This window comes from Macrotis lagotis, chromosome X (assembly GCF_037893015.1).
Source record: "Macrotis lagotis isolate mMagLag1 chromosome X, bilby.v1.9.chrom.fasta, whole genome shotgun sequence".
Taxonomy (NCBI): Eukaryota; Metazoa; Chordata; class Mammalia; order Peramelemorphia; family Peramelidae; genus Macrotis; species Macrotis lagotis.
In genome coordinates, this window is record NC_133666.1 from 538,357,082 (window position 1) to 538,376,531 (window position 19,450).

Sequence of the window (19,450 nt, forward strand, 5' to 3'; positions counted from 1 at the left end):
GTGCTATCTGCCTTACCTAAAGTTGGAGTTTGGCTGTTGACAATTTCAACTCTTGCTCCCAGTTCTGCTTCTAGGACCATGCAGAAAAAAAGTCTTATCACTCTTCCACATGATGTCCCTCTACAAATTTGAAGATAGCTGTCACGTCTATCCATATCTTTTCTTCTCCAGGGTTAACTATCTTTAGTTCTGGACATGACCTGAAGTTCCTTCACAATTCTGGTTGTCTTCCTTTGAGTGACTTCTTTCTCATAGAGGTCAGTCCTAAAATGAAATGTTTAGGACAGAGTTCAGTGGAACTGCCAATAACCTAGCTTCTCTTAATGTGCTGAGATTATAATAACTTTTCTGTCATCAGTGTGAAATTGTTATTTCAAATTAACCTGAATCCTCATTTGCCAGATCAACTTACTGTATAGTTATGCAAATGTGATGTTGATTTTTGAAATGTATTTTCATTTATTATTTCTATTTTCATCTTATTAGATTCATCCCAATGCTTTAGACTTATCCAGATCTTTTCTTATCCCTATTTGTCACCCAATACACTACTTACCCTCCAACTTTTTCATCATCTACATATTTACTGAACCTGCTATCCTTGGATTTATCCAAAGTATGGATAAAAATGTTAAATAATATTAGGGTAAAGAATAGATCTCTAGAATACTGCCATGAAGACCTCCTTCCAAGTTGACATCAAAGCCTTTATGATTACTTTTTGGATTTTGTCATTCAGCTAATTTTGATTGCTTTTAATTGCATGTCATCCAGTTTTATCCTTCCTTCACCATTTTCACATTAAAATACTAATGTTATGCCAAGTTAAGAAATTGTTAACACTTTGATTTAGGTAGAATGAGTTCTATCAAATGTCCAAATACTTGAAGTGCCCCCTCCCTTCTATTCTTTGTTAGACTCTTGATCTATTTTCCTAATTTTATATTCATGTTCTCTTTCAATCCATGATGTCCAAAATGTACTTTACTTTCACTGACCTCTGTTCAAATACTTTCCATCATGTTTCCCACATCTGATTCCTAGATTTTCCTCATTAGTGCATTTTAAAATAGATAATGTTACCATATCCCCCATCTATATCAATCTTTCTCCATTGTTTCAAATAAACCATCTTGCATATTATCTCTAGTACTTCTTCCTTGCTTCCTTGATAATCCACATTTTGAGCATAAGTAACCATCTTTGGTTTTTGTTTTGACAGATATATAAACATCACATAATAGATAGTAAGCTCATTGCAAATTTAACTCTGCTCTTCATGTGTGCTTGGAAATGAGTGAGATTCTTGGTCATTTATCATTTTTTGATAGTAGACCCCTTGGAAAATTGCTTTGGCAAACTACTTGTCTGGGTCTTCCACTCTGACCTTTTCACCTTCTTTCTTATTCAGATAATATTTTCTCATTTTTGTAACAATGTAACACTTTTACTCATTCTTCTTTCCTTTTGGTTTCTCCTCTTCCTTTATTTTTCCTTTTTTTGCACCAGCCAAAGTTTTTACTTTTCTTCTTCAACTTCTCTTTAAGGGTCTCCAAAATAAATGCTTGGACTTCTCAAACCCTTTAAAACCACCTTTGCAGCATCCATAGAAAACTAAATATCTGTCTATAATTCAATTATATATGTATATATATAAAATTACATTTTAGTATTATATATTATCTATATTGAACCACATATAGTATATATAATGCACATAACTATTCTGTTATTTGAATTAATCAGATTAATTTTAAAAGTCAAGTAAACAGACCATCTGAAATTATTTCATGGACTTATTTTAAAATAATCCCTCTTATAGAGCATATATATATATATATATATATATATATATATGTGTGTGTGTGTGTGTGTGTGTGTATAAATAATTTTATACATGTATATATGCATATGTATAAAATTACCCAATTATAGCTATGTCTTTATCTGTCTTTTTTTTGCTTTTTTTTTTTTTTTTGGCTAGGTATGTCCAATGTAGATATTCAGTTCTCCTGTTTAGCCAACCCTGTGGTGCTATTATGCAGATAAAGAAACTTAACCTTGAAAGAGGTTACTTAAGTTACTGAGCAGGATTCTAACTTACTTCTAGGTCTGAAATCAGGTAGAATTGAGTTAGAATTTTGCTTCAGTCACTTCCATATGATTGAATATGTCAATACATGAGAATTGCTTTTGCAGACATTAAAGGCCCTTTATATGTACCACTTGTTATTGTTCTTAATGATATGTATTTGAATTATTTTACAAAATATATAAATGTCCTGTTTCCTTTAAACAGGCAAAAAAACACAGACGAGTTTTTATAGGAGAACTTCGGGAGAAGGAATCCTTTGGTGAGATCAGTGTACTTCTTCAACTACCTTTCACATGTACAGTCATTACTGGATCCGAAGTTGAACTGGGAGTTATTGAGGCTGAAGATATACAAAGTAACATTTTGCTTAATATCTACTTCATTAATTTCAGGTTTATGGTGAACATTCTACCAAATATGAGAGAAACATTTTTGAATTTGGAAGATCATATTTAATCCTTTTTTACAGAACTTTAGTTAAGTTCTTGGGTAATGTATTAAATAAAATTGTTAATACTTTCAAAGTATAAGTAATGTATATCCTCTTCCCACCCACTACTACTAACTAAAATAATTCATAAATTTAAAAACAATTAAATATTAAATTAAAAAGTGTTTAAAATTACAATAGGAAAAGAAAAATGACTAGCAAACATATGATTCACTTACTTTTCTCTTTCATATATCAGGTTTCAGATGCATCTTGCTACTTCTTAGGGGCTCATAATCTGATTACCTGAAAATATATATTTTTGTATTCCTAAGGTTAATGTATAACCTCCAAAATTGGATTAGGAGTACATCAAAGAAGCTGAAACATTGTTTTCTAGTTCCATAATCAGAATAAGATCATTACCTGGGGTTCAAAGAGAGAAAGTGGAGATACAGATAAAAAAATGACATTGTCAGAAATCCCACATCTACTGGATCTTGGAGCATGTCTTGCTCTTTTTTAAAATTTTACATATTATCAAAGGAAGTAAAGTAGCCAAAGTTGAAAAAAAATCATAAGGTGACTAGCCGGAGCCCAAATGTATAACACATTAGCAGGACCTCACTTCATCTAAAAATAGAAATATCAAGTTGGATAAAGTGAAATAAAAGAGCAAGTTATAGTATTTAAGCTTGTTTAAGTTATTTGCTTATGAAATAATTTAATAATGATTTAGATTGAAAAATTTATTTCAAAATAACATAATAATATCATAAAAATATTTCAAGTTTCCTATAGCTGCTTAATGCCCTTCAGATACTCAATCTGTGTGTGACCCCAAGCAAAGCATTTAGGATTTATGTGGTTCATGTAACATACTGAATTTCTTTACTAATTCTTAGAAAGATTTCAGTAGTGGGAGTTTCCTTTTAATGATGCAATCATGATTACAAAAGATGTTTGAATTGACTAAATTAGCTCATATGTAATTTCAAGTATATTAATGCTCTTTTTAAAGAATCTATTCAACATTTCTGCCTAGTTCTGATTAATCATACAAAAACCAGTTAAATAATCATGTTATCTCTGCAATTAAAAAAAGGGTCCAAATATTGTCTTTATTACCCTCTTTGACATTCAAACATTTAGAAAAGTAAACACCCTCAAGGTAAGTAATCTTTAAAGAAGGACTGGTGATATTTTACCAGTGCAATGTTCTCTCTTGACATGATGCATTAATTTCCCGCCTATACTAATTATGTTAACTGATGCAAGACACATTGGACTGTTTTCTATAAATCAGCATTTCACACATGAAAGTACTTCTTCCAAGTATGTATTAAAATCTTCTTTGCCATCTGGCAGACTGAAATTCAAATAAAGGGGGGAGGTAGGGAATAGAGAGGGATGGGATATGTTCTTGTTGACTGCAACACCTTAACCATATTTTAAATTTTATACTATGTAAAATTCACTTGAGGCCTCTGCTATGAAGAAGTTGAATTTATGTGTACCTAATCAGTTAAACATTTTCTGAACAGAGATGAGGTTCTTCATTATTTTCTCATAATATGTGAGTAGGAAAAAAGATGTTGAATCTATTGATTTGCTCTTGTTTCACCATTTTGTCCTGATATTACAAAGGTAGAGGAAAAAAATTAAGCTAAACAATGAAAATTAAATAGTAATTGGACCTTAATGGGAAATTAGACATCAGAAGCATCTTTAAATATGAAGGACAATCCTCCTTCATGGTCATTTCTGTGGTGATCTATTTTCATCTCCATCCATTCATTTTTCTCTTAATGTCATCAGTAAATACAAACCCTTGAAAATTAATATAGACCAAGGCTGCAAATAAAGGAGATGAGGAAATTAGGCTTTAGGTAAATGAAAATTAAAGTGAAAAGCTTCAACCTAAACCACTATACCTTTGAATCACTATTCACCTTATGAATTCCTACTAATATCAGATTTATTGTCTCAATGGTGTTAGGAAAATATGGTGAAAATGATGTAGAATATATATATATGTATAAACACACATATATGTATATTTCTCATATACATATAAACATGATTATCTAAGAAGAAATGAATGTGTGTATGCAGCATGTGTACATATGTCTTAAACACATTTGTACATATATGTAGACACATACATATATATATATATATATATATACTGTTTACTATATGGAATATGTTTGTTTATATATGTGTATATATGTTCTGTTCTTAGAAAGTCATATATCACTATAGAATATATAGTTATTAACATTAAGCACCTAAATTTTCACAATGGTTCATTCAACTGGAGCTGTCTTACTTAGATCTAAAATACGGTTGTGTATGTCTACATGACCACAATAATAAAGAAGCATCAAGTATTGGTTTTTAAGTTTAACTAAGGTTGTTTACTTTTTTAAAAAATATAGTAAAATGCAATCTTGAATTTACCTCATAAAATACAAAAAGAGAATAGCTATATGTATCTCTTATTTCCTTATATAATAGATACTACTTTGGCTGTTAAAATTAAAATGGAAACAAACTCATAAATATTAAAAAACTGGATTATAAATACAATTATTCACTTATAAGTGTATTCCTGGTAATAAAAAACGATTCTTCTGGACAGAGATGGAGTGAAACTAAAAATCTGAATTTGGGAATAGGAAGATATGTTCAAATCTCTGCCACTTAAATTATATGATTTTGAAAAAGTCATTTAATTTCTCTAATCCTCAACTTCTGATATAAATTAGCTTTCTAGAGGATCTCTAATATTCCTTCTAGTTATAAGTCTAGGATATTAGGTTCTGTGATTTTCTTAGCCATATAAATTCTATTTTTAACCCTAATGACTATTGATTAGTCTTTGTGGGAGTACTTTTCTTGTTGAATGTCCGCATTTATATCTAATTTCATTTTTAAAAAAAAATTTAGAGGCGCCTAGGTGGTACAATGGATAGAGCACCGGCCCTGGAGTCAGGAGTCCCTGAGTTCAAATCTGGCTGCAGACACTTAATAATTACCTAGCTGTGTGGCCTTGGGCAATCCACTTAGCCCCATTTGCCTTGAAAAAACCTAAAAAAAATTTATACCTAATTTCAAAAGTATAAAAACAATGTCAAAAAACAAACACAGATTCAACTGTATTTTAATTATATTCTGATCTGAAATCCTACCTTTGTCCTTAAAATGAATTCTGTTTTTTTGTTGTGGCAAAGAATGGCTTTTTTCTAGCATAAGTAGTGTCACTGTTATTCATTAAACATCCCTGACTGAAAAAGTGAATTACAAAAAAGGAATAAGCAAGAGTGTAAATTGCCTCTCCAGAAAGGAAAACTCCAAGGTGACATTTGGTACAATTTGTTAAGGAGTTTTTCAATGGAAAGAATTTCTTCAATCCTTTATCTTTGGTCATGAGTCCCAAGGACAAAAGCAAGGTACCAAGTTTCTCAAAAGAGCAGAGGAAACTGTAAGAAGTTACGGAGGAAATGTGTATGGTCTTATCAATAGAATCAGTATCTGTGCAGTGCCAGTCTTTCTCCTTGGAACTGAGAGAATGTAATTGTTTACTTGGTAGAAATATACTCCTGGAGAAGTTTTTCTTTTTCTTCTTTTTGAAAACTTTTCTGCCAATTGCCACATTAAAATGCTCTTTTTATTGCTTTATAATGGAAATATCGATCTGTAAGTTATTTTCATTTTAAGAACTTATATTCAAATAACCTTATCCACTTTCTAACTTTTTAAATATTACATATACATATTTAAGCAGGAAAAATGAACTGCTTGTGAAAGTTATTTGTTGTTCAGTAGTTTACTCATGTCTTATCTTTCCTCACCTTATTTGGAGTTTTCTTAATAAAGATACTAGATAAAGGTACTTTTTCTCATTTCCTTCTCTAGCTCATTTCACAGATGAGGAAACAGAGACAAGCATGTTTTACATGACTGTTTTTTTTTAGGTTTTTGCAAGGCAAATGGGGCTAAGTGGATTGCCCAAGGCCACACAGCGAGGTAATTATTAAGTGTCTGCAGCCAGATTTGAACTCAGGGACTCCTGACTCCAGGGCGGGTGCTTTATCCACTATGCCACCTAACTAACCTATGTGACTTTCTTAAAGTCACATAGTCTCTAAGTGTCAAAGACCACATCTAAACTCAGGAAATCTTTCTTATTCCAGCCCAATGTTGCACCTGAAAGCTTATTTGCATATGTTTTTATGGGAGGAAACAAAATTTGTATAGTCTTTTTGCATTTCAATGATATTTTTATGATATTGACTACTCTCTAAAAATATCTGAAAATCTTTGGATAATAAAAGAAACCTGTAAAGAACTGTGTGTGTGTTATCTAGTTGCTGACCTTTTAAAAATAGGTATTAAATTTCCCACAATTAAAATTTTTAGCTAATGATCATTATAGGTTTTCTTGGCAGTTAACAAAACATGGGCTACAACATAAAATAATATTGTGGCCAATATCCCAAATCAATTCAGTAAATATCTACTAAGCATGCACTAAAGCAAGACTTAAACAAATTCAGATTTTATTTGCAATATGTACCATTAACCAATTAAAAGATCCCCAAAGATCTCTAGAGGCATCATTTGTTAAATCACACATATTATGCCAATTTTAAATCTCTTACACAGTTATAAATATCATCTTGGTCATTGCCACTATATCCTTAGGTAAATGGCTATAACAAATTTAAATGACAGTCTTTTTTTAAGCTATCCTTTTTTCCCCCTTCCTTTTAAAAGCAGGACTTATTTAAGTGCTATTAAAAAAAAACAGTTCCTGAAAATGCTATCTATGAGCATTAATTTTCTTTCTTTTTGGCAGTGAAATACTAGATTTATAAATGTGGATAAAATTTTGAAAATGAGCATCAGACAGAGAGAAGTAAATGTCTGCAGAAACCAATGGGACAATGGTAATGAATGGCAGAGTACAGAAAAACCTAGGTTTTCATTATCTAAATCCTGTGTTTCTGTTTAGATTTATTACCTGTTTTACTGATGTGGAGAGCTCCCAATATAAAACTCTTTCTACCAGTAACCATCCACTGTTTTTGCAGCTTATAATTTTAGAGTTGCCTAGGACATTGACAACTTTAGTGACTTGTTCAGGGTTGTATTGCCAGTTTGGCACAGGGGTAGCACTTGAACTCAGAACTTTCTGGTTTTAAAGGCTACTCTTTTGCCACTCTGAGCAAGAAGCAAAATTCATCAGAATGTGATATAACCAGAAACAATCTGTTCAAACAGATTTAAACTGAGAATAGGAAAAGACTAAAAGCTAGCTTTAATTCAGAGAATTGTAGAACTTGATAGAAAATTTTATTTTTCACTCTTAAAGGGACTGAATTTATCTGAAGTTCTGAGGCAGAGTAGAATGAGGTTACGGCACCTGTCGTCATGGATTTCTGATAACATCAGGAACAGTGGAGTGATGCATAGTGGGTGAGGGTCAGAGTCAGAGAAGTATCTGTAGTTAATTTTGAGGTATGGATTCAGAGACCAGGATCTGGAACAGTTAATAGAGTTGGCGATAATGATCACAATCTCTGCTTATTTAGAAATGAAACAAATAAGAAAAAAAACAAAATGACAAAATAAAAAGACCTCTGAATGAGTAGTCAGATGAGGCTGATACTGTAGATTATTGTTGATCCTTGGGAATCAAAAAAAAAAGGATGAAAAGACAAAAGACTCAAAAGAGACAAATACACTTTTTCTTCAAATGTTTAAAGGACTGGCATGTGGAAGAAGGACTAGGTTGTCTGACTTTTGCCCAGAGTGCAGAGAATAATGAGATGAAGTTTCAGAGAAATTAATTTTACTTTGATGTAAGTAACCTAACAGTTTAATAAGGCAAACTATCTCAAAGCAGAATGGGATACCCCAGACTGTTGTGATCCCTTGAGATATTGAAGGAAAGGCTTGACAATCATTTGTCAAAGAAGTTATTGAGATTTCTATTCAGATAATAGCTTATATTGGATGATCTCAGAAATTCCATCCAACTCTGTTAGTCTGTGATCCAACGATTTCATAATTATATTAGATATTCATAATGATGGTAAAGTGGAAAGAAAGGCAATCTGGACAAAACAAAACAAAAAATCAACCCTTCAGAAACTGATGCACACTTTATAAAAATTGTATTCATCTCTTTCTCTTAATCTTAATTCCTCATACCAAAATCACTAATCTGTAAATATGGTTATCAAAAATATGTATGGGGGTAGCTAGATGGTGCAGTGGAAAGAGCACTGGCCCTGGGTTCAGGAGGACCTGAGTTCAAATTTGACTGCAGACATTTAATAATAACCTAGCTGTTTGACCTTGGGCAAGTCACTTAACCCCATTGCCTTGCAAAAACCAGACCCACCCCCAAAACAAAAAATATATATGTACAATGTTAACCTGATGGTTCACTGTTGAGGGGAGGGAGGTGGGAAGGGAAGGTGAAAATAAATTTTGTAATTTAAAAATATACATGTGCATATGGATGAAGAAAATGAATAAATAATAATTAAATGAATGAATAAAGAAATTAATGAATGAATGAATAAATAAATAAAAGAAAGCCAGTCTGGGACTCAGGAAGACCTGGACTTCCTAATTCTTATTGGCTCTGTGAATGAATAAAGGCAAGTTGCTTAAACTCTCATTGCATCATTAAACTCTCAAAGACTTTACATTACTGAGAAGTGCTGATCTATATTAATAGAAGGTATTTCCTCAGAAAGGTTCCCTATGCTAACAAAATCAGAGGTACAATCCTATCCTTTCTAATAATAATAATATATACAGCATAAGCAATATAGTGGGAAGATGGAAATAGAATGTTTTTTGCCTTTGCTTTGCATTTATGCATCTGTGCTTTACTCTAAATGCTTAAATCTGGAAGTACTACTAGCTATTTTAAAAGATGAATGAGAAAATAAATGAAGGAATGGAAAAAATCATTTGTTAAATATCTATTGTGTATCAAGACTTTTCTGGGCACAGAGGATACACATAGAAAAGTGAGACAGTTCCTGCCTCCAAGAGGCTTACATAATAAGAAAACATAAATAGGGGACAGATGTCTAGAAAAGGGATATTTCATCTGGAGAGTCATAGGGATAGTGAGTGGAGCAATGGAAGTGGGAAAGAGGAAGAGAATATTAAACTACTATGCACCAGTTAATGTGCTAATTTCTTTATAGTGCATCTTTGGGAGGTAAGTGCTTTTATAGTTGAGGAAACTGAAGCAGATTGAAGCTGTGTGACTTGGCCAAGGATCATATAGTTAATAAATGTCTGAGACTGGATTTGAATGTAGTAGGTCTTCCTGACTCAAACCTCATTCTCTTACCCCATAGCTGTCTTTAAGTCCTCATATGGTTCCTATTCCTAGAACAAGTGATGGAAAGTGAACTAGAATCAGGAAAGGAGTTAAATCCACACAATGGCAAAATGTCTGGGATGGATAGGGTTGAAACTTCATCTGGAGATTTACATTTATTCAGCAATTAGGACAATTGTGACCTTGGGCAGACTTCCAAGATTAAGTAGGTTAACTCTTCCCCTCAGAGAGAGGCATGGTCTTTAGATTCATTGTTCTAGGGCTTCTATTCTAGATGAGAAGATGAGTGTGGGTAACAGTGAGAGGACAGATGGCCAGCTGTATGGTATTGATGCATAGATGTCATATATGGAAGTATTTGGGGTAAATTACTTTTATATATCATTTAATACCTTACTCATCCAATGAGCATTTTATTCTGTTTCAAACAGGACTATCTAAAATATCTAATACCTTTTTGGGTGTTTTTTTTTTTAAATTTAGTGTCTGGACAATAATTTACTTATTCAGATCTTTGACTCAGATTCCAACTTCTTCTTAGGCTTTCTAGAAGTAGAAAATGAAATATAGATTTCTACTATTGAACCTCAGAGGACACTCACAGCTGCAAAGAAATTCTGTTTTTCATTACTAATTGATATGATTCTGTATTCTTTAGGTGAGTTTTTGGTATCTATTAGTCTCCCTAAACTGACTCATATGTTATTCAGAAAATAGAGGTCATTCTTTTAGGGGTTCTTTTTACTCTACTCTATATGTCAGAAGCTTCTGTTATTATTGTCTATTTTTTCCTTTATTTCCATCTTTGATGGACCTTTCTGCTTACGAAAGCCCAGCTCCTCTAAGTGTATACTTGATCATATCCTTTTTAATCTCCTTTAACAGATAGATCTTCCAATAATCATGAGTCTTTAATCTTCAAGCTTTACCCTGTATACTATTTCCTTCCTTGTTGTCAACCAACATGTTCAAGTAATCCTTTACTTTAAAAAAAATTAAACAAAAAACATCTATTTGAGCTTATTTTTCCCTTAAGCTCTCATCCCATACCTTTCCTCCTTCCAGTTTCTCTACTTTTGCTTCTCAATTGAAACTGCTTTCCTTAAAGATACCAATGTTGTCTTAATTGGCAAATTCTTGCTCATGATTCTTAAACTCTTAAACAGATTAAACTCTTAAATTCTTAAACAGATCTTCTGTATCTTTTCTCCTCTATGAATAATCATAATTCTCTTTCAATTTTTCTCCTGTTGTCTGATTGGCTCTTAGTCTCCTTTGCTTTAACATCAGCCATATTCTGCTACCTAACTGTGAGTATGCTGAGTCTCTATTTTGGTCTTATTCCCTTCTTTATTTTCTCTGCTTTGATGATCTCATCAACTTTCATGAGCTTAATTATCATGACTGTGCAAATGGCACCTATCTAATTTCTCAGCTCTAGTTGTTCTATTGAGCTCCAGTCATTTATCACCAGCTGCCAATTAATTAGACATTTACTGATGCATATCACATAGATATCTCAAACTCAACATGTCTAAAGCAGAACTCACCCTGTTTCTGTCAAGGTCACTACTAACCTTCTGGTCTTCTAGATTTGCAATCCTTAAGGTCATCCTTGACTCTTATAAAAAAAATTCTGAACTTCACAAACATCAACTACAATGAGCACTTCCACATGTAGAGGTGAGAGGAAAAATGTGAATTTCTATTATAAATATCTTCTTTTTCCCCACCGTTTAACAAACAAGAACTTTTTACTAAGAATCTACAACCCAGGCACTAAAGTAAGCTGTGGGGAATAAAAAGAAATCCTTTCCCATTCCCAGCAACCCCCCCCAATATTCCTTCTTTCAAGATGCTCACAGTCTAATATAGATGATAGCATGGAAACAACCATGTGTAAAACATCAACACTAACAAAATAACTACAAAGAAGTCAAATAAACATTCTTTCCTTCCGTCCCCCCTTCCTTTTCTTTCTCTCTTTCCCTTTCCTTTCCTGCCTCTTTACATTCTTTGCTGTCTTCACAATGGAAAAGGGGCCCAGTCACAGTTCCAAGGTCAAGAGGATAATATACATTTGTTGGAGAGGTTGTGGGAAAACTGGGACACTAACTTACTGTTGGTGGAATTGTGAGCTGATCCAACTGTTCTTGGAATTATGCCCAAATGACAATAAAACTATATATACCCTTAGATCCAGCAATACTCCTACTAGGTCTGCATCCCAAAGAGATTATTAAAAGGGGAAAGGACCCACATATACAAAAATATTTAAAGCAACTCTTTTGTGGTGGTGAAGAACTGGAAATTGAGGGAATATCCATCTAATGGGGAATGGCTGAACAAGTTGTGGTATATGAATATAATGAATCTATAAGATACATTCTTTATGTTCTGTAAGAAATGATGAGCAGATTGATTTCAGAAAAGAAACCTGCAGAGACTAACATAAACTGATGCTGAGTGAAGTGAGCAGAACCAGGAGAATTTTGTACACTGTGAGATGATTACCTATGCCAGGCTTAGGTCTTCTCAACAATATAATGATCAAAGACAATTCTAAAACATTTGTGGTGGAAAATACCATCCACATTCAGAAAAAGAACTATGGAGTCTGAATGAAGCATACTATTTTCAGTTTTTAAAATTTGTGGGTTTTTTTGTTTATTTTCCCTTTTTGTACTGATTCTTCTTTCACAACATTACTAATATGGAAATATGTTTAATATGACTGAGCATGTATAACCTTTAAAAAATTGCTTCCTGCCTTGGAGAGGAGGGAGAGAAGGGAGAAAATTTTATAAAAAAATATTTCTACAATAATTCAGGGAAAAATAGTAAGATTTAAAAAAAAGTACCTAACAACTATTCAAGACTTTTCCCAGTTTTTTTCAAACAGTGGACCCATACCCAACTTACAAATTGATCTTGTCTACTCTGTATTCATTTATATGCATACACACATATACATCCATATAAACATACATATCTGTGGTGTGTGTGTGTGTGTGTGTGTGTGTGTGTGTGTGTGTGTGTGGCCTGAGTATTCACTAAAAAATGATGAATCTCCTTAAATGGTCCCTTTATTCAAATTTGGCCTCTTCATTCCATTGAGCTAGAACTAATTACTGAAATTTACATAATTATACCTTTGATTAGTGTCTTTTTGAATATGTTACCACTTCAGGGAGGTTCATTAGTCATACTAATTGGGGTCCTAGGTGCCCAATCCAATGTATGCTCCCTGTGGGAAGGAGATAATTCAATTTTCTTTGTATTCTCAAGATCTAACACAATGTACACTTAATGACTTCTGATTTTTTTTGTTTGTAAATTTTTTGCTTATTTTAAACTTAATTACAAAAGAAAAAGAAAGAACATTTCCACGTGTGCAATTATGATCTTTTGAATGATTGACTTTATCACATTTCTAAGAACCCTTTTTGGAACCTTATCTTTTCTCCTTAAAGCAATAATGTTCACCCTCTCATTCTCAGTAAATCAATTCCTTCCTCACAGAGTAGTTGTAAGATCAATCATTAAGTACTGCATAACTGTTAGAGTAATAATTATAGTTGTTCTTATTAATAAAAGTCAATTTGCATATGGTATGTTTTCTAGGTATGTGGGTCAAATTAAAAATATTTAAATTTAATATTACCTACTGGGGATGAGTGAAACTAGAAAATTTTACTCTGAACAAATGACTATATTGAGCTGTTACATATTGAACAGACTGATCAGTGATTTTTTTATTCTTTTAATTTTCTTGCTATTTTTAAAATCATTTAACAATATAGAGCTGTGTATTTCAAAAAACATCAACATAGGATTATAAGAAAACAAATACTTTATATTCTAAAAGAAAGCAGCTATTTATTTTTTGTCTTGTGTTGAAATCCTTCACATTAATATGAAAATATATTTTAGCAAAGATTTACTAAATGACAATTCTTGAAATACTTATATTTTTTCCAATTAACATAAATATATTCCTATCCATTAATTTCTGTTTATGTGTAAGAGAAAATACTTAAAAGGTGGAATGGGGAGGCTGAAAAATGGGGAGGAATAATAAAATGACCCCACAGAGGAGAAGGTACTTTACCTGCTCTGTAATTGTTCCAGTCACACAGTTGAAAAATCTTGCCTTTGGGTATTGAGGGTGGTCAGTGAGAGAGTTTGGAGCAAAATAACTAGGGATGTAGTCATCCAATTTTGCCTGAATTAGCCATTTTCTAAACTCAAGTCTTCTCTAAAATGTCCAAGAAAAGATTCCAAAACAGCCATTCCCATTCTCAGAAATGGGAGAGAGAAGGCAGGATAATTTCCCCCTAAGTCCATTAAAACTTACCAAATCAAAACCTAGGAAGAATATACAGCATCTCACTTTTCTGCTCTAGTGAAGCACAACATTAGATTCATTATTGTTAGTTTGGGGTCTATAAAGTGATTTTCTTTTGTTTCAAAGTTTGTATGACAAATATAAAGAGAGGTAGAGAAAAAGAGTTCGATGAGATTACCCAACCAGTATACCATACTCCAAGATGACAGTTTAATTGTATACCGATTCAACATAAAACAAAACTTTTATTTTTCTTACTAAAATTTCCCATTATATTCACTTAGGTGATTGTTTATGGTACATATATTTTAAGAAACTAATTTTAACTTATATTTTTAACTGACACAAGTTTTCAGAAGTCTACATTTTTAAAAATGGATCTGTAATTTTAACATTATAAGAAATTCCCACTGAGAAAATTTTCCCTTTTAATCTAGATCTGAACCTGCTCTGCAACTTAAAGGATTGGAGATTTGCCTGAGTCACAAGTGTTATATGGCTTTCCCACTGTCCCGCAGTCAACTTGGCTGTCAGTTGCTTGCCTTGATTTTGGCCTTTTTTTTTTTTTTTACTATAAATCCAGCTCTATGTCTACTACCTTAGCCTAATAAACATCTACTTATTACCTTTCTCAAATTATACCACAGAGTATATAAGATAGAGACCAAGTTACATGTCTTATGATCATGAAGGCACTGTTTGCCTCCTATAAAAATGACTTTTTTTAACTAAATATATTTGCTAATATCTCTTGCTTCAGCATCATTTCTGTCATTTGTACTAGTTATATAATTAAGGACATCTATGTTTCCTGAATTTTATTTTTAATTTTATATATTCAATAATGATTTAGTGAGGTCATATTTGAATGTTCTTCTTATTTTAGAACCAGTATGCTATCTGTTGAACCACCTAGCTGCCCCATGCATATTAAAAATAATACAATTTATCCAGGATTTTTAAATATCTTCTGAATTCTTTTTAAAAACTTATGTATACAGGTAGCCCAATGGATAATGTTGTAATATTCTCTGATGTTCAAAAGTACCCTTATGCTTGTAATGGGATAATAATGGGACCTGGGCTGGTGATTTTATTGTTATGACTCAAGGAGTCACTGGTCAGGCACAGAGTCCCTCTACCAAAATGTCCTACATAAAAGTCCTCCTTTGATGCCTTTGATGTCTATTAGAGGTGACCTTGCCTTCTCAAAGGCGATGCCAAAGAAGTTAAGTGCTGGCACAACTGCCAAATTGGAAAGGTTTCAGGTGCAGGTCAGATGATGAACTGCATGTCCAGTATCTGAAGAACAGCTGAGTTAGATTTAAAGAATTCATTATGGGAAGCTAAGCAAATTTAGGGATTGCTAACTAATCATTTCCTTATCTCAGTCCTCCTGTAAAAATGAATGAGCAAAGCTCACAAAGAGTCATTCCATCCTATTGAAATAAAAATCGGGGACTACCCACACTAAAACATCATGAGACTTTGGAATTTTTAATAAACTCACTACTCTATGTTAACTGTAAGTAGAAATAGCATAATTTTATGCTTTATGCAATCTATTCTTAATTGTTTACAATTGAGAATAATTTAATGTACATACCAAAGGTTTTTTATGTACATTGACTATAATAGTTGCATCATGAAAAAAACAGAACTTTTTGCCCTTGAGGAACTTACAATACAATTTTGGGGATGAGGTAGATATACAGAGATATACAATTATAATACTCCCAAGAATATGTGTCTGTGGAGAAATATAAATGAAGAACTATGTGAGAGTCCTCATTAAAATACTATTAATTACATTTTATTAGTAAAGTTTTGTATATTTCATTTTACAATTTAATAAGTGTGAGTTAGATTTGTAAATATTATCATTTTCATTGTACAGAGCAAAACTAAGTTTCAGAAGAGTGGGATGATTTACTAGGCCAAAGGCTAGTAATGGTAGAGGTAGAGCTTGAATTTGGTTCTTCTGACTCCTATTCTAGTTTTCTTTCATCCACTCCATAATCATGACCAGGTATTAAATTCTATCAAAAACACAAAGAAAAATACAATGCTAGAACCAATATTACTCCATTATAAAATACTCTTACAACATAGCTATGATGACTTCTAAGAAAGAATGAGGTATACATGTAATTAAAGGGTCTTTTATATGTGTATATGTTTGTATATGGGGCATGGGCAAAGAAATGGGCAATCATCATAGTATAGAAAACTATTGATAGGAATTTTCTTTTTTTTTGTTCAGTTGTTTTAGTTATTTTCAACTCTTTGTGACCCTATTCATGTTTTCTTGCCAAAGATACTGGAGTGGTTTGCCATTTCCTTCTCCAGATTTTACAGATAAGGAAACTGAAGCATCTAGGTTTAAATGACTTACCCAAAATCACATATGAAACCAGATTTGAACTTAGATTTGAAGTTGAGTCTGCCTGGAATACACTGAGTTACCTAGATACACCTATTGACAGAAATATAGGAGGAAAATATTAAAGTGGCACATTGGATGGAATGATCATCCTGGAGGCAGGAAGACATGAGTTAAAATTTAGTCTGAGTCACTTACTAATTGTGTGACCCAGGCAACTTTTATAATTGTTGACTTCAATTGCCTAGACTATAAATTGGAGGTGATAATAATAACACCTACCCCCCAAGAATGGTTGTTAGGATCAATATTTATAAAATGCCTAGCACAGTATCTGCATAATGTAGGTGCTATATTCTCTTTCTTTTCCTCCCATTCCACCGACCTCTTCATGGAATTAGAAGAATGCTATATTTTGAAATTGAAGGAAACTTAAAGAACATCCAGCCCCAACCTCATTTAGGAATCAGAGAGTTTAAGTGATTTGAACACATTTTGGTTGTAAATAGCTATCCAATTTAATAAGCAAAAAAAAAGATTATTAGGCTTTGGCTAATATTTTTAGACAGTGGATTCCATAATGACTCCAAGTTCCCTTTCCGAGGTTGTTTTTGTTAAAATGTGTTTTATTTTATAAATGTAACACTCAGAATCAGTCTAGTGACAATCTAGTACAATATAGTTCATGATCACTTACATAATTTCCCTTGATCTCTGGCATATAGTTGTTTGTCAATGGTATATCTTCAAGTCAATTATTACTCATTATCTACTATATTCTGAAGTCACAGGTCGATACAATGTATATGAGCCCTGATAGAGATTAAGAAGATTCAATTCAATAAAAAATGGATTTTCTATAAATGTTGATCCAAACTATGGCTCTCATGACTGGATCATGGGACAAATGTTAGATTTCAAATAAACAGCCTGAGAAGTCAGAAAAGATAATAACTGGATTTATTGTGCTAAAACAAATTAGTAACAATTAGTAACTAAAGAAAACATTTTTTGCATAGTTTCTCATGAGTGCTATTGAAAGACATTCACCTGTAGTGATGAGGCTACTATTTTATCACTATCAAAAGTTGTATGGTAGGCTTCCACAGATTCCTCTGAAAAGTTAAATTTTTAATCCTCCATCCAATCTGTTGACCTTAAAAACTTGGGTCACAGTGTAGGATAAGTAGGGTCAATAAATTAATAAAGGGGATGACCAAAAAAACCAAACTAGCACCTAGAAACTCAATACTGCACTTTCTAAAATGTTTCAGACAATTTTAAAAGACATGATAGAAAATACCATCCATATCCAGTGAAGGAATTATAGAGTTTAAATGCAGTCCAAAGATTACTGTCTTCAATTTTTAAAAGTTGTCATATGTGTTATATTTTTCTCTCTACTTTATCTCCTATTTTAATTTGATTCTTTCTTTACAACATGATTAATGAGGATTTATGTTTATCATCACACACATATCTATATATCTATATCATCTATATCTACATCTACATCTACATCTACATCTATATCTACATCTATATCTATATCTATATCTAATATATATATATATATATATATATATATATATATATATATATATAGAGAGAGAGAGAGAGAGAGAGAGAGAGAGAGAGACTATATTAGATTGCTTTTTTGTTAGAGGAAAAGGAGGGAAAGAAGGGAGGAAGAAAAAAGTGAAACTCAAAACCTTGCCAAAAATGATTGTTGAAAGCTACCATTGCATGTAGGTGTAAAAATAAATAAAATACTTTAAAAAAGCTTCTTTCTCCTTGAAAGAAACATTTTTAGAACTTTTTTTTCAAATTTTACTTATTTAAGGCAATGGGGTTAAGTGACTTGCTTAAGGTCACACAGCTAGGCAATTATTAAGTGTTTGAGACTGAATTTGAACTCAGGTCCTCCTGACTCCAGGACCAGTGCTCAATCCACTACATCACCTACCTGTCCCTAAACATTTTTTAGAACCAATGCTAACCATTTCCTAATTTCCCTTACAGTTCCAATTCCAGCATCCTATACCATTTATAGTTTCTGAGTTTTACCATTTTGCTTCATTTCAAATGCTCAATTCACCCACTGGGTCAGCAATATCAACTGTTTTCTAGAACTACTTAATAAGATTATTTGGAAGTAAGAATTGGTTGGTTGTTGTCCATTCTCCAAGAGGACATCTCCAAGTTAGAGCCAAGTTACATGCTTTCCAACTGTGACTGACTGATCAGACCAGTACAAGCTCAATATAGTACAAATAAACCATATGAACATTTGGGAGATTCTCTTAATTTTTGCATCTCTCATTTTTTGAGCTACTTCAATTGTGCTTTATTCATAGAGCTCAGGACCTTCTCTGATGAGGGCAAACCATGTTGAACAGTCCTGTGCCAGTATTTCTCATGTGAATTCTAAAGTTCTGAAGAGAGATCTTGTATCCCTTCTTCTGACTATCATGTAAGTGCTTTACCCTGAGATATATAGTCAATGACTTCAGCATTGATTGATAATGGCCTGTTGAAAACAATATAGAAGTGATCCGTCTATCTCTCTAGGATCATATCCCTATTAGTATTCAATGAGGTTTCATAAGCATTGAGTGGTTGGGATAAACCATTGGTCTTTGATCCAAAATAGTCATTAAAATATAATAAAAGCACTCTGGATTGTTACTATCTGCAAAAAAATAAAAAACAACTGAATTTCATCTGCCTTCTTACTGATCCAAGAATCCTGCATCTCTCTAAGATTTACTTATACTCTGTTTTTGATGGAAGTAATTACTGCTTTCTTAGAGATG

The 19,450-nt window shown here is 32.5% G+C and overlaps 1 protein-coding gene across 1 annotated transcript in view; it reads left to right on the top strand.

The window, feature by feature from the left end:
• CNBD1 (cyclic nucleotide binding domain containing 1) overlaps positions 1–19,450 on the top strand; it is a 568,311-nt gene that overhangs the window by 425,715 nt on the left and 123,146 nt on the right. Inside the window, exon 7 of the mRNA XM_074206508.1 lies at positions 2,300–2,450. Coding sequence (XP_074062609.1) covers positions 2,300–2,450 — 151 coding nt within the window. The remainder of the gene's footprint in view (positions 1–2,299; positions 2,451–19,450) is intronic.